The sequence below is a fragment of the Oreochromis niloticus genome, linkage group LG3 (assembly GCF_001858045.2).
Source record: "Oreochromis niloticus isolate F11D_XX linkage group LG3, O_niloticus_UMD_NMBU, whole genome shotgun sequence".
Taxonomy (NCBI): domain Eukaryota; kingdom Metazoa; phylum Chordata; class Actinopteri; order Cichliformes; family Cichlidae; genus Oreochromis; species Oreochromis niloticus.
Genome location: NC_031967.2, coordinates 8,946,895 through 8,962,326, shown reverse-complemented (window position 1 = coordinate 8,962,326; position 15,432 = coordinate 8,946,895). Strand labels below are relative to the sequence as shown.

General features: G+C 40.7%; 1 protein-coding gene across 1 annotated transcript in view; it reads right to left on the bottom strand.

Annotated features, from left to right (window-relative positions):
- Window positions 1-454: 454 nt before the first annotated feature.
- The window catches only part of dnah2 (dynein, axonemal, heavy chain 2), a 59,502-nt gene continuing 44,524 nt past the window's right edge, over window positions 455-15,432 (bottom strand). Inside the window, 18 exon segments of the mRNA XM_013265664.3 lie at window positions 455-808; window positions 994-1,144; window positions 2,020-2,094; window positions 2,364-2,459; window positions 2,461-2,502; window positions 2,504-2,542; window positions 8,296-8,410; window positions 9,736-9,887; window positions 10,837-11,065; window positions 11,703-11,887; window positions 12,355-12,546; window positions 12,697-12,887; window positions 13,011-13,194; window positions 13,436-13,584; window positions 13,825-14,011; window positions 14,195-14,321; window positions 14,638-14,837; window positions 14,971-15,115. Of these exon segments, the coding sequence (XP_013121118.2) occupies window positions 654-808; window positions 994-1,144; window positions 2,020-2,094; window positions 2,364-2,459; window positions 2,461-2,502; window positions 2,504-2,542; window positions 8,296-8,410; window positions 9,736-9,887; window positions 10,837-11,065; window positions 11,703-11,887; window positions 12,355-12,546; window positions 12,697-12,887; window positions 13,011-13,194; window positions 13,436-13,584; window positions 13,825-14,011; window positions 14,195-14,321; window positions 14,638-14,837; window positions 14,971-15,115 (2,614 nt within the window). The 3' untranslated portion in view covers window positions 455-653.

Here is a 15,432-nt window from a genome sequence, read left to right as displayed (position 1 = left end):
CGTTTTTTTGCCAATTTTGGATATGCAGCTGCAAACGGCCACTATTCCTTCCAATCATGCTATTCTGCTCATGCACTTACAGACCAGACCTGTCTACTTTTTAAACACACATAAAATAGATGTAATAGCTCATCATGTTACCAAGGAATCCAGTGAGCACACAGTCAAACGCTTACGTGACCAAACAGTCACTTGATCCAGATGTTACAAAGAAGTAGGTTTCCAGTAAGCGCCGATACTTCACAGTCGGAGATTTCCTGTGCATGTGTATGTAGACGGTGGTGTGTTAATGTGTGTGTTTCAGCAGGGTAAGAGGGGGTCAGCATGGAAAGACTGATGGAGGTCTGTGGAGAGGAGTGCACAGTCAGTCATGTTAAGAGCAGAGAGAAGAAAAAGGTAAAAAAAGAAATAAGAGAAGGAGAGCTTCCAGAAATGTGTCTGACCTGCTTCAAAGAGTCAAAGAACGAGTCGAGCCCAGGTGTAAAATCCTACTTTATATAGAATTCACTTTACTGTAGAACTCACATTTGAAATCATTTCAGTCACAAAAACAGATAATAAAAAAATAAAATAAGAACTACTACAGAATTAATCCCTGAACATTGCACAGAAACAAAGTTTTACAGTCAGTGTGTGCGTGATTGTTAAAGCTTTCAGTTGTCCAGGCTCATGAGAAGAGCAGTTCCTCTCTTGATCCAGTGCTCTGGAGTCACAGCTCCAGATTTAAGTTCAACGCCGACAACAAAAGACGCTCGGCCTGCCCCACCGGCCCGCACCGGGTAGTAGTAACACGGACACAGGTACATACCTTCACACAGAGACACACAACTGAGTCAGTGAAACCACAGAGCGAGACAGAGAACAAGAACAAGAACCCAAACTAAGTGATTTGTAGATGAACATAATAACACAGGTGACAAAAAAACCACATGAAAATAAATAAAGTGGAACATAAAAAAAAGTTTGTGAGACGAAGTAAGGAATTTCACTCACTCTTGGCCATCTTCTTGCGGTTTTCCACTGGTTTGAAGTGGATGGTGGGTATAGGACAGACCATCTGCATGGGTTTAGCTTCCACCAAACAGGAGTTGTCCTTGTCCCAACCCGCTCCCTCTAAATACAAACCTCTGACAAAGACTCCGTCCTGGAGGGGCCAAAGAGACAGGTATGGAAGGCCATGAGCAGAAAAACGGAAAGAAAATGGATTATAAATAGGTAAGGGTAAGGGGGAGTAATATAAACACTCGCTTGGAGGTGACTTCTTGCATTAAAGAAAACATGACTAACAGCTCTGCCAAGGAATTAGATAATGAAATGAGGAGAGGAAAGAAGAGGGAAGGGGAGGGCTGCAGAAAGAAAGATGGATGGCAAAAGGTGGTGGTGGTTGGGTGGCGGGGAGTACGAAGAAGCTAGAGTAGAGGCAGAGAAAGAAGAATACGAATAAAACAAGGGTGGCTCAGAAAGGAGGTGAATGGGAAGCAGTAGGTCATGAGAGAGAGAACATGGGAACACAAGAGTGGTACAGAGAGGACAGGAAAAAGGAGGGTGTGAAGGAGGAGAGCAGAAAGGGAAGGCGGGGGAGAAACCAGAGGAAAAAATCATTTGGACAGAAGGAAAAAGAGTCAGAGCTAAAAAAAAAAAAGAGGGAAAACATCAAGTTAAGAGATGATAGAAGTGTAGACTGGCACTGAAAACACAAAAAGAGAGAAAAGAGATCAGGGATAGAAATTCTGGCATGGAAAAGGAATTAAATAATTACAATGTAAGAAAATATGACAAATCAAAACATTTTACATGATCTATAAAAAAACCCAAACATCTAAACATGAGTGTATTTGAGGGATGAAAATAGAGATGCAAAGTTGCTGCTTTGAATGAAAATAGATTGTTCTGGGAAAAACAGCCAGTGTGTGAGTGAAGATGAAAGATATGATGTAAAGCTGTAATGACAGCTGAAAGCTAATGGTGGCAGATTTGTGTCATTTTCTATACAATTTTAAGAAATAAAATGTGTCTCACCTTTGGTGGGTAAAGGAGCTTGTTGTCATCTACAGTGGACACTATAAACTCCCAGGACAGCATGTCTACTGATATCTGCAGGGACACACAATAGAGTCGTTTTCATCAAATAAACACTGCACAGTAAGCAAAGTAGGGTGTCTATATTATGTGTATTTTATGTGCTGTGAAATTTAATCTTCGCTGTTTAATCTTCGGTTTTGGAATCACGATTCACTGGGTTCAGCTCACAAAACCCTCTGTTAAAACAAGCTGAGACACTCAAAAATATATGGCCATCAATCACAAAGTGAGCGGGATTACATAACCGTCTCCTGTGCGCATGTGGTTGTGTGAATGCTCACGTTGCGTTGTCGAGCTGATGACTGCAGAACAGCAGTGAGGAAACCGTTGGGAAAGGTGAAACCGGACAGCCAGAACAAGTTGGGGGGGCTGGGTCGTCTGTGCCCAGCGTGCAAACTGATCGACTCGCTGGCAAAGATCCCCTGGTCCACGCTGCCAGGGGTTTCAGTGAGGGGTATGCCTAGAGGAGAGGGAGGGTGTGAGAGACGAGTGAGACATGGAAAATCTACAACCATTTCATGCTTCCAGCTGTTGGCAGCTACTCAAAACAGGAACAAGTTCTGTTCAGTGCAGTCACACTGAGCACTGATGGCCTGTAGGTCTCATTAGCACACGAAAACTGAACTGGTGAGTGAGAATTGGATGTCTTAGCATGCTGGCATCTTCAAATCTCAACAGGAAACTTTTACTTGCTTTGACTGATTTGATAATACGTAAAGACTCGCTGGAATCTAAAAATAACTGACCAAAACATAAAAGTGATTGTGATAATTGGTTTTATTATCTAATACATAAAAAGTAAGTAAGGATGACCTGTTCTCATTTCCAACTCCACTTTGCATGATTCACAATTCAAAATAATCACTGTTTCTCTTACACTGGTCCTTAGTGCAGCCCCTCGGTTCATCCTCTGTCTGAAACAAGCTGTTTTAGCTCCCCAACCCTCCTTTAGACTGGCTGCCCCTCACAAAGCCACGGGTGGGTGGGCCTCCTGTGTTCACAGCTAGAGCTGTATGCCTGAAACGGCTCTATTATGGAACAGGAGGGTAACCTCCTCATAAGTAGGAATTCTTGGTTGCATGGTGATTGGTTTGATTCTTATTTTCATTTTTTTGCATTTGGCGACCGACTACAAGTAGTTGCAGCAACTAACTCCGAGATTCAAAGCCAAACCACAGTGTTACTAGAGGCCAAGCTAATGCCATCCACAGTAAGCATCTGGCTAGATACCGTGTTTCTAAGATTTTCAGGGCCAAGTACAATAACCTCAGTTTTATCTGCATTTAGAAGCAGAAAGTTAGCGGCCATCCAGGTCTTTATGTCTTTAAGACATTCCTGCAGTTTAACTAACTGATCTGTGTTATCTGGTTTCATGGATAGATAGAGCTGTGTGTCATCTGCATAGCAGTGAAAATGTATGCTATGTCTTCTGATGATACTGCCTAAGGGAAACATGTATAATGTAAACAGAATTGGTCCTAGCAAACCACTGCAGTGCAGTACCTTTAATACCTACAGCATGTTCTAATCGCTCTAATAGGATATTATGATCAACAGTATCGAACGCAGCACTGAGGTCTAGCAGGACAAGCACAGAGATGAGTCCACTGTCAGAGGCCATAAGAAGATCATTTGTAACCTTCACTAAAGCTGTTTCTGTGCTGTGATGAGCTCTGAAACCTGACTGAAACTCTTCAAATAAGCCATTCCTCTGCAGATGATCTGTTAGCTGTTTGACAACTACTCTTTCAAGGATTTTTGATATGAAAGGAAGGTTGGAGATTGGCCTGTAATTAGCTAAGACAGCTGGGTCTAGGGATGGCTTTTTCAGTAAAGGTTTAACTACAGCCACCTTGAAGGTCTGTGGTACATAGCCGATTATTAGAGATAGGTTGATCATATTTAAGATTGAAGCATTAATTAATTAATTAAAATTTTATTTGTGAAGAAATTCATGAAGTCATTACTAGTTAATGTTGAAGGAGTTGTTGGCTCAACAGAGCTCTGACTTCTTGTCAGCCTGGCTACAGTGCTGAAGAGAAACCTGGGGTTGTTCTTATTTTCTTCAATCAGTGATGAATAGTAAGATGTTCTTAGCTTTACGGAGGGCTTTTCTTAATAGAGCATCAAACTGGCTTTCCAGGGTAAATAATGATCTTCTAAATTAGAGAGACACAATTTCCTCTTCAGCTTATGAGTTATCTGCTTTAAGTTAGACATCTGAGAGTTATACCAGTGAGTCACGTACTTAGAGGAGCTACATTATCCAGAGTTGTACAGAGTGAAGAAGTAAAGATATTAACAAAATGATCAACATCTGTGGGAGTAGCGTTCAGCTGCTCTGCACTGTGTTGGCACAAGGCATTGAGGAAAATAACAATGGATGAATTATATCCTTAAACTTAGTTACAGCGCTTTCAGAAAGACATCTACTGTGATGAAATCCATTTGCCACTGCTGTGTAGTCGATTATTGTAAAGTTATTAGGAAATCATTAGACAAAAGAGGGTTTTCAGGAAACACTGTTAAATGTTCAGTTTCTATGCCATATGTCAGAACAAGATCTAGAGTGTGAGTAAAGTGGTGGGTGGCTTCTTTTAGATTTTGAAAGAAGCCATTTGAGTCTAATAACAGATTAGAGGCTGTCACTGTTAGAGTCTACATGGATGTTAAAGTTAGTCACCCACAATAATTATTTTATCTGAGCTGAGCTCTAAATCAGATAAAAAGTCTGAGAATTCAGACAGAAACTCTGAGTAAGCTGGACGATAGATAACAACTGTTTTTTCAGTTTTCCAGCTAGGGCGGACAAGTCAGGCTTTCAAATGAATGTAAACTCTGTCCAGGTCTTTGGTTGAATAACAAGCTGGAGTGGACGATTTCTGCCACAAACCCCACCTGTGCTTCGATGATTCTAACAATTAGTATAACTCAGGGGCGTTGATTTCATCATACTGTAACCAATCAACAAATCCAATCAATTTGTTGATTCATGATTAAACTATAAAAAATAAACTAAACTACAAAAATAACAATAAAAAGAGCTATATCCATTTTTTTGCAATCAAACCTCAAGTGCAATCAAACCCAGTCAACATCTTTGAAGGAATCATTTTAAAGACATCATGGCCTTAATATTTGAAACTATGATTTTGTTTAATGTGAGTATCCACGATTTTATATACGACAGAAAATAAGGAAAAGCAGAACAGATGAACTGTTCCTGTAGTGATTACTTTCACTATTAGTCATATCCCCTCATATCCCCTTTGTTCAGTAGCTTATCAGTCATCTTATCTACAGTAACATCAAACACAAGGTGAAATACCAAACACAGCTTTACAAACAAAGCTATCCGTATAATGAAAGCTGAAAACAAAAAGGCGTGTCGCGTATAAATTGATGCCTCAGATCAAAAGAATAAATGCTCACGAACCACTTTTTCTGTCAGTCAACTCACTGATTTCAAAACCTTTTATTCAAAAGCAACAATTACAACAATGGGTTAGTGTGACAGACACCGTCACAGTTCTCTATAATTTCAGAGAGTGAAAATAATCAAAACACGTGTGTTAGCTGTAACAGTAAAGATATAGCTGTGAAAATGGCTCTTGCCTAGTAACTTTCCAACACAATAAATATCAGCATGACTTAGTAATTCTCCATTTCAGAGGAACTAGCTATTAAACCTTTCAGCATTGTCACTGACGTTAAAGCTTCCATATCTGCCAAGAAGGGCTGTCATAGATTAAAAAGACCAAACAGATGCCTAGTTGAAGATGGATGTAATAATTTCACTGTACAATACCATCTTAGCGACTTTGATAAGATACATCTTTCTTGTTGGCCCTCACACTCACAGACGAGCTAAATGCTTTCAAAATGTAAGCTTAATGTATGGAAAGCCACCAAGACTTTATTGACAATATACAATTTAATGATTAACTTAGATGTCTTCTACGCGCGCACACACACATTCATTATATGGTCGTCACACATACGCACACAAATACAGGCAAAGGCTTGTGAGGAAACCAGATACAAAATGGCCGGAGACAGAGAGGCAGGCAGGCCAAAATTAAAGCCATGAGTCTGAGAGCTCAGAACTAATGACAGGCTGCTATGCCAAAGAGGGGCGGAGAAGAGAGAGATGGAGGGACGGAGGGATAAATAAGCAGGACACTCTTTGAGGGGCTGTAGTCGCTGCCTGGATCAGATGAAGCGTGAAGAGAAAGAAAGAGAGCAGAATGGAGGTAATACTTCCAACATATAAACAGGAATGAGATACAGACGATGAAGAATGGAGCTGGACAATGACTGAACTAGTGCACAAAATGAGAGCAAGAGGAAAAAGAGTAAGCCATAACTGAAGTGAAAAGACGAAGAGATGAATAAAAAGCCAGGTATTGGAAGAAATATAAGGAGAGTCGTCAGGTTTACAAGTGATCAGCAGAACAGAGGCGCTCAGCTGGAGGCAGCAACTCTAATAGCTATCCAATACTCCTATAAAAGGAAATAGATACACACACTCACACAGACACATACGGTATATTGAGCTGTATTAAGCTCCTGGCTAGAGCACAATGAGCTCAGGGTCTTTTTAGGAAAGTGGAGCAGGCCTTGGAAGGTTTACTTTGCTTATTACACTACGATTAGTTCACAGACACTGGCTTTGTTTGGCTGCTGAAGGCCGAGGTATGCTCCACCTGACTAACAGCCTCTCACAAATACACCCATGAGCAAAAACACATACATGCATACATGCATGCTTTTCATCCACAGCTCTTAAAGAGCACTAAGTCAGACACTTGAATATAAACATGAACTGCCCTTACTGACCCTTGTCAGTGGACACACACAAACACACTCTAAACACACACACCGACACTCCCTTGTAGTCAGAAGCCTTTCCAGCCCCTTGACCTGGGCTGACAGCACCCTGTGTTCTCTCCCCACTGTAAGGAGAGGTCCAGTGATAATGAAGCCAGAATGGAGCATTTGGACAGAATCACAGCTGGAATACAGCCAGAGCCACACTGAGCCCATCTGTGTGTGTGTGTGTGTGTGTGTGTGTGTGTGTGTGTGTGTGTGTGTGTGTGTGTGTGTGGACAGACCAGAACAATAAATGTGTGTCTGCGTAGCCAGGCAGGGTGACGGATAAATACACATTTAATAACAGACCAGTGAGTGAGCACAGAGACAGGCATGCAGCTGTTTCAGTGGTTCAAAGCAGATTAGATCCGTACTGATCGGATCACAATCACAGGGATCAATATGTGATATGAGTCCAGAGCAGACATCTGAAGGGCCTCTGTCAAGCAGCAACACAGCAAAGGAATCTGTGGTAACTATCTCAGGGAGAGGAAGGCTTAAAATGCAGATTAAATCAGAATATGTAATGGAAAAATAAACATAGCACTCTGTCAGTATTGAAATATTATCTGCGACCCTTATTCAGAAATGCTTGGTCAGTGTTTGATTATACAGTACAGCACAGCCAAACCAAAAAAAAGAAAAAAAAGTTACATTTCTCTTCACTGTGTGCCTTTAAACATGCATTCTGTTACTCCTTTTCAGAGTTTTACTTTAGTTCTGATTCAGCAAAATCTTCTTTGGCTTGTATATTTTTCTGTGCGCCCAATTTTCCAATAAGTAGCTTTCTCAACACTATTGATCTTAGCAGACTGCTTGACAGAGTCTGTCAACTTTATGAAGTAAGATAATCAGAAAGTACCACATGCATTTTCACATCTCTCATGATTTAGAACGCGTGCATCACACATAGGACGTGTGAGTGCATCTATTTATTTTTAAAAAGTGAGAAGCAGCCTCATGCAGCTGAGAAAAGATAACCAGTGAATGCACATTAAGACAGTGAAGCATATTTGGGTTAATGTTTTTTGTAACCTCAAATGAACTTGTTTAAAAGTTTGACTTAAGCTTGTGTGAGTGATTGTTGGTGACAGGGCAGTCTAGAAGTCTAATCTCATTGCAGGTCTTTGCATTTCTACAACCAAAAAAAACTGACCCACAGTTGAAGAAAAGTGCATTTGATGATCTGTTCTTGTTGAGCGAGCAGAGACATATACAGAAGAATACATCTGCATAATGACACAGCTCTATGGTGACTCTCTGACCCAAGAAGGAGCCAACTGGCACTAACTAGCCTGCGCTGGTAGCTGTAATAAACTGTGTGCATGAGTGTGTTTGCACCTTCTCCCACAGTGATGGTACACGGGCATCATGGATACAGTTGAAGGTCTCCTCCAAGCTGGGTGACATCACTACTAAGCCTTTGATCCCTTTCTCCAGTTCCACCAGAGACGATCTAGAACACAAACATACACAGTTACAGCAACGGTGACAAAATGTGTAATACATTTGATTGATAGGTGTTCAGCACTAACTAGCATTAAGCCCTTTGATATTACTCTTCTTATTGCACATAAGCACAAGAGCAGGATGGTGAACTCCAAACTGCGTCTAGGACAGAAACAGCTGTGCTGTAATACTAACGTAACTTCAGCTGAGAAAGCTGCACAGACAGCATGCTAACACAAAGCTAGCCAAGAACCTAGACTGATGTTAAAGTTGAGAGCATTCTGAACCCAACTCAGCAGCCAGAGCCTGAACTTTAACAGGTAACAAAAGGAGTGATAAGAAGTCAGGCTTGCAGCATTGTAGCATCCATTTCTATCTGTACGTGTGTCTACAGTAGAATCACTTTAAGGCATTTTTGGCTGGTTTTCAACTTTGCTTTGTGTTCATATGCAAACACTAAAATAAACATGCCTCTGTTTCCTCGTTAGGATTTGTGCTGGTACATGAAACAGTCATCTAAGGTTTAAACGCATACGTCCCATAATGACGTAATGAGACTTTATGTTACTTTTAAGACAAGTAATAACGGCCCCAGCACTGCTTAAAACACATCTAGGATTATTAGCGCTCTGCGACAAAACCACACCATGTTATACTTAACTTATTCTATCAAGCACACATCTTTCTGTTATTGATTTGTCTTTAACAACACTGGTAAATGGACTGATACATATACACCACTTTTGTACTCTAAATAAGCACTCAACCACATTTATATTGCACTTCATTCTATGTGTTTTACTACTTCCCACTGCTTAAATGTTCCACATAGACTCACTCACTCTGATGCATACATCGGGAATTCAGGATTAGTACGCTTTAGCTCCTGAGCCACAACATTAAGTTAAAAATAGAAATAAATAGCATTGTTTTATAACTTAAAAAAATATGAATAGCTGGCCCAGCCAAAAATAAACGTGAATTTCTGCTTTTTTAATTTCTATTATTGTCTTCAAACTGGTACAGAGGCTAATGTGGAAGGAGTGAAAAAAAATTACAAAAACAAAAAAATCAAACACGTGAGAGAAAGCACTTTTGTTAGCAGCGTCTGAATTATTCAGTGAAAATAAAGTGCAATTATTCAGCTGTGAAACTGCACAGTTTTAGCCTCAGATTTGTTTTTCTACCTGATGGCATATGACACCTACATTCATCTCATTTGAAACCGTAGATTTACACATCAAGGTACAATAAAACAGACACACACACACACACACACACACACACACACACACACACACACACACACACACACACATTAAGAGTTCATACTTAATGGTGCTCAGCAGAGAGTTGTATCTCTGGATCTCTTGCAGCAAGACCACATTAAGGGGTGAAGGGTTGTCCAGCAAGAGGGTTCTCGTGCCCTCGTATTCAATGCATTTTGGGATCTTTCCACGAACATCTGTCAACAGCTCTAATACCTACAAACACAAATAAAGCAGATATAACAGGTTCATTCCTGATGGTAAAATAAACACAGACACACACTCCAGGAAAACCAATATGAAAGTGGTGATGATGAGATTTTACCAGTTAGACTGCTCACACTACTACAAAACTACAGCATTTAAAGCACAGAGACAAACTGCCAATACCTCCAAGAGGGATCCTAAGAGATAATGTGCCTTTAACTTGACTTTAAACAACATAGAAATAATAAGCAGAGCTATATCTGAAAGCAAATCCATGCACAGGTGATTAGATATAATCAGATCCATCAACATTCAAAAGCAGCACCTAAATGGGACCAGCATGTGGGACCTGTGTTAGAAGCAATTTAAAGTTGTGATAAATGCTCTGATCTTGATCTTGCACCACAGCAGCACTCTGTTAATAACTAACAGAACGCCGTTTTTTCATTTAATTTATTAAAAACAAACAAACCCAAACAAACAGTTTAATGTCCTAATAACACACAGTTTCAGTTTTACAGAATACAAATCTTTCGAGTCCTTTCCTTAACATCAGGGTGAAGCATAAGCCATAAAGCACAGATTCCCAGATCTGTATCTTATTACACTGATGACTGTTAGCCAGTGTTATGTAACTATATGGATGTCTAAGCCTTGCTGGGAAGAAATCTGTCAAATATGGCTGGCTGCAGTCATGCAGACAGCCTTTTTTCAAGCAATTACTAACCATTAACTGGAAAAAAGAACATTACATTTCCCACGTTCTACGACACATACTTTTAAAGAGAGATGATGCCATTTAGGCTACACGGCCCAGTACACTGATTAACTACTAAGCCTAGGGATTAAAAAACACAAAACAAAACAAAACTACTCAATATGCACATTATTACGTTTTGTAGTTTCACTCATAGAGTCATCCCTGTCCTCTCCTCCACCCACCTTGTTTCACCCTCACCTTATCTTCTCTACTACCCCCGGCAGCAGTCTTGCTGGTAACCTGGGGTTGCAGGGAGAGCAGGGTGTCAAACAGTATCTTGGTCTCAGCGATCTGGCTTGCAATGTCAGCATTAGGGTGCTGGCCAAATAGTTCTGGATGCTCTGTGGATGGCATCCTGTCGATATATTCCTTATATAAAGCCTGGGAACCGTCACGGGGGATGTAATAGTTGGTTAAAGTTGATAACCTGACAGAGAAAAAGGGGTTAATAATTATATATATAATATATAAAATGCCCATCAGCATAATAATAGGGCAAAAAAAGACAACATCATCATAATACATATGATAAGATTAAGTGTTAGGGTACTGAAAATGGGTGTTCTGTTGGGAGCAGCAACATGAAGTGGTAGTAATTTCCTGTGCTTCACATTGCCTCACCACATTAGCAAACAATCGCTCTACAACTACTCCTGCGTGAATGGAGTACTAGAAGGTGTATATTCTAAGCCTCAAAGTTTTCACTTGACATTGATCTAAGGGGAAATCTGAGTCTTTGGTTTGAAATGTTAGAAACACAAGATTTGTGAAGCCAGTAAATGAACAGAGTAAGAGATCTTGACAGCACTCAGTGTATCTGCTTTTCTTAAGAAGTGATGACCTTGCTGTCCTCTTGGTGGTGCTAGCACTCTGTGAGCAAAAAGGTGCTTCAGAAAGCCTCAGTTTGAAGCAACAGTTTGCATCAAACGTGGGAAATGTTTAGGCATCGGTACTTCTGCAAAAGTGCTTTTGTTTACCGAAACATATTTAAATTATTAGCACAGTGCACTGGTTTCAAAGCAGTTACTAGTACACTTGCAGTAGCACACGGAACAATATCTTACTTGAAGAATGGCTGGTTTATGGCAGCGTCACAGAAGTAGTCATTGATGTATGTGGTCAGAAGACGTCTGTCCCAGTCATCGGTGACGTGACCTCCATAGTTGACCCCAGCAATGAGGTACTTGAGTGCATCCCAGGGAATCTCCTCATAATCATTCAGGTACAGACTGAGTAGTTTCTCACTCACCTGGGAAGTATTAAGACAAAGAGCTCAACAGACTGGATTTGAAATCTGACACAACACACAAAGGACAAGTGCAAAACTCTCTGGTGCAGAAAGAAGAAAAGAAATGTTAATGAATCAGTCTCACACACCTGAACTAAATTGATACGATAGTGGTGTCATTTGCATTTTGTTGTACTTTTGTTTACTATGTTATTGTTCTCTGACACAGGAGAGCATTGTGTTGTTAGGAAAATAAACTCAACTACCTACATACTTATTATTAACTACTCTAAATGGCTTTAATAATGACAGCACATACATTTATCCTAATCAATCATTCGTTTCCTTTACATACAAAACCATGTAATCTCCACTACATCAATCAGCAGATGTAAACACAAACATTAATACTGCACTAAAGATTTGTTTTTCTGTCCTTTCTAATAGCTGTCACAGTTTTGTTTTCCTGTATCAAATGAATCTCTCACCTCAAAGTCAGAATCATTAAAGCCATAAACAATGTTCCAGCCCATCTGTAGAAACTTCTTTCTTTCCAGTAGGATGCTGTGAAAGAAGCAGAGGGAGAAGAGGAGCTTCCTGTAGAATACGGGTTTATTGCAGCTGTTGAATTGAGCTTCTGTCACCAGCTGGTAAAGACGCTTCATGTTGGCTTTAACACCCTGAGAATGAGAGCGGGAAGTGTTAAGAGTTTAGAGTTTATAGTTTCAGTTACGTGTGGCGTGTATATAGTGACAAGTAAAACACTCACACACGAGAATGTATATAATGTATGACTGTAGTGACACAAAAATGTGTCTGTGAGCATGTACCTTCGGTGGTTCAGTGGTCATCTTGATGCCAGCCTGCAGGATGGTAATGGGAAAATCAGGGTGTGGTGAAGAGCTGAGCCAGAGCCTGAAGTCAGGGTGGGGCTTCTGCAGCTGTAGCTGCTTAATCAGCTTGTCCAGCTCAGGCATCCATGACAGAGAGAGGTGGCAGTTGGCCAGGAACACCCAATGACCTGAAAGAGAAAGTAAGTTGATATAACCTGTTAGGATTTAGTTCTACATGTAGATTCCTATTTGAGTAATCAGACACGGTGATCATTAAAAAACAAACAAACAAACTGCAACTGGTCTAGCACCGTTCTTAATGCCCTCCTCTATCATGCTCTTGGCAATGGGAGCCTGTCCCTGGCCCAGAGACAGAGCCTGGAAGTGGTTGCTCATCCCAGAAGCCTCAGCTAGCTGCAGCAGAGCGCCTGTAGGGTCCACCCCGGGAGACAGAACAAAGATCAGAGGAGTACAGCTGGTTGATTCCTCCACAACCTAAGGAGCAGACAAAGATGGCACATTCATCAAAAAAGGAGGAAGAGAGTGAGATGATTAAAAAAAAGGCAACTCACTTGACACCTAACAGTAACTCTGCAATGGGATTTTTGAAGATTTTGACACTTCAAGCGAAAATTCAAAAAGCAACTAGAAAAATTATATTAATAAGAATCCGAACCTTTAATAGTGATACTTAGAAAAAACATCAGGAATTAGTTTAAAAAGACCTGACACTCACTGATTTCATGTCGAGAACAGGTGGTTCCACAAAGCGAGAGCCGAGGTGTTTAATGATGAAGGAGGTAATGCAAAAAGAGACACGGTCGGGACGCAGAGAACGCACTATCAGCATTTTCTGGAACTCATTACAGTTACTCTCCCAATCACCTAAAGGGGGAAACATGTAAATCTGTAATTATACAATTTATTAGGAGTGATGCATAAAGACAAGAAGAGAAACAAATAGTCAAGTAATTAAAACGGTTGCACAGCAGTAAGAAAAAGCTGACTTTCTTGCACATCAGTTCACCCAGCCTCTCAGGAGAGCACACTCAGTGAGTTTGTTCACAGTGAGAAGACTTTCCTCCATAAGAACAAAAAAATGTACCCTCTATAGCACATTCAGACCTGGAAGTGGAGCATTCTCTGGCTCAGAGCTGGTGAACCAAACGATCCAGTCTCGAGAGGATTGTTCAAAGGAGGACATGATGCCACGGAAGCCGGGCAGCTTATCCAACTGTGTGATGTTGTCCCAGCTGGAGTCTGCCAACCAACTGGTAAATGGGTTATCCATCTGCCCCTTCTTATCAAGAACCTACAAGCATCAATCAGTCAATCATCAGTCAGTAGTCTAATTATCTCATCAATATAGGATATATAGCATATGCTAAACACACTCATACATCCTACAGTATCAGGTCTTTTTGAGGGATATTAGCAAATCTATTGGCGAGGAAAGTTTTTACCATCAACAATGTGTGTGTTCTGTTTTTCTTACAATTCCACCTCGAAGTAAGAAGTTGTACTGATCCATGTTGAGTTTTCCGGCCACCTCTAGAATTTTGGCGCACATCTGGAAGCTGAAGAGCAGCTTGTGAGCCTCAAACAGACCACGACACGTGTACCTGCCCAACACAAAACCACGCGTTAGGAAGACTCACCCAGACACAGCAGCTGTAGCAAATGATTAAGTGTAAGTTTCTGATTAATTATATCAAAATCTTACAACTGATGGAGATTCATAGTTTAATGCAGATCACATAATGAGTACCAAAATCACACAGGCGTACAGATCTATCTTTCCACAGCAAGTTCAGATACATATTACATGCCCAGCGTGCAGCATATCACTACATCACCTCTTTTATGGAACTGTTTATTTATGCATCGTATACATCATGTAACACATAGAAGCAGACGTGATTTCAAAACAATGCTTACTTGTACACTGCGTATGTGTGATAATCATTGAGGTTGGTGATCCTCTCCTCCAGCTTCTGGCTGCGCTTGCTCTTTTCTATGCTGAGGTTAAACAGGTTAATGTAGGCATCCAATGAGAACTGGTACATGGGGTCAATGCGGCCCATGTCACTTAGAATGAAGAAGAGAATAGAGGCTCGCTCAGCACATGGACGGTAGGCCTGTCAACACAAAAAATGTTAAAGACTTTTTATTATCATTTCCAAACAGCATGCAATAATAAAGAAATGCTACATTTACTGTAAGACCAAGGAAAGGAGGACAATCCCCTCTGCCACTGTCCTGAGACCTGACCTCTCTTGCAGAGTCGATCTTGAGCTCGGTCTGTTCACTGCTTTCCAGCTGTTTTGAAACTTCAGTGGCTGTCACTTTGGATGACTGCAGGGTGTTTACCAGCTGCACATCGTCCAGCAGCGAGCCAGTTGACTCATTCAGCAGTCTGGTAGAATAGACATAAACATACAACAATAAAAATAAAACAACCCCCCAGCCCAAATACAAAAACCTGCTCTCATTCATGGGTTGAAAAACATCTCATTCCTTGGAAAGAATTTGCTTTCGAGGTTTAAAATAAACAGCTGTAGCAGTGTAAAAAGGAGCTATCAGCAGAGCTACTCACTAAACACAGAGTTGCTGTTGTAGAACTGCATGGCTGAAAACATGAGTGATCACCATCACGAGCTGATATGTACAACTTGTGATCTTTAAGATATTAATATATATAACGTATATAGATGTTTAATGCTGGGTAGGGTC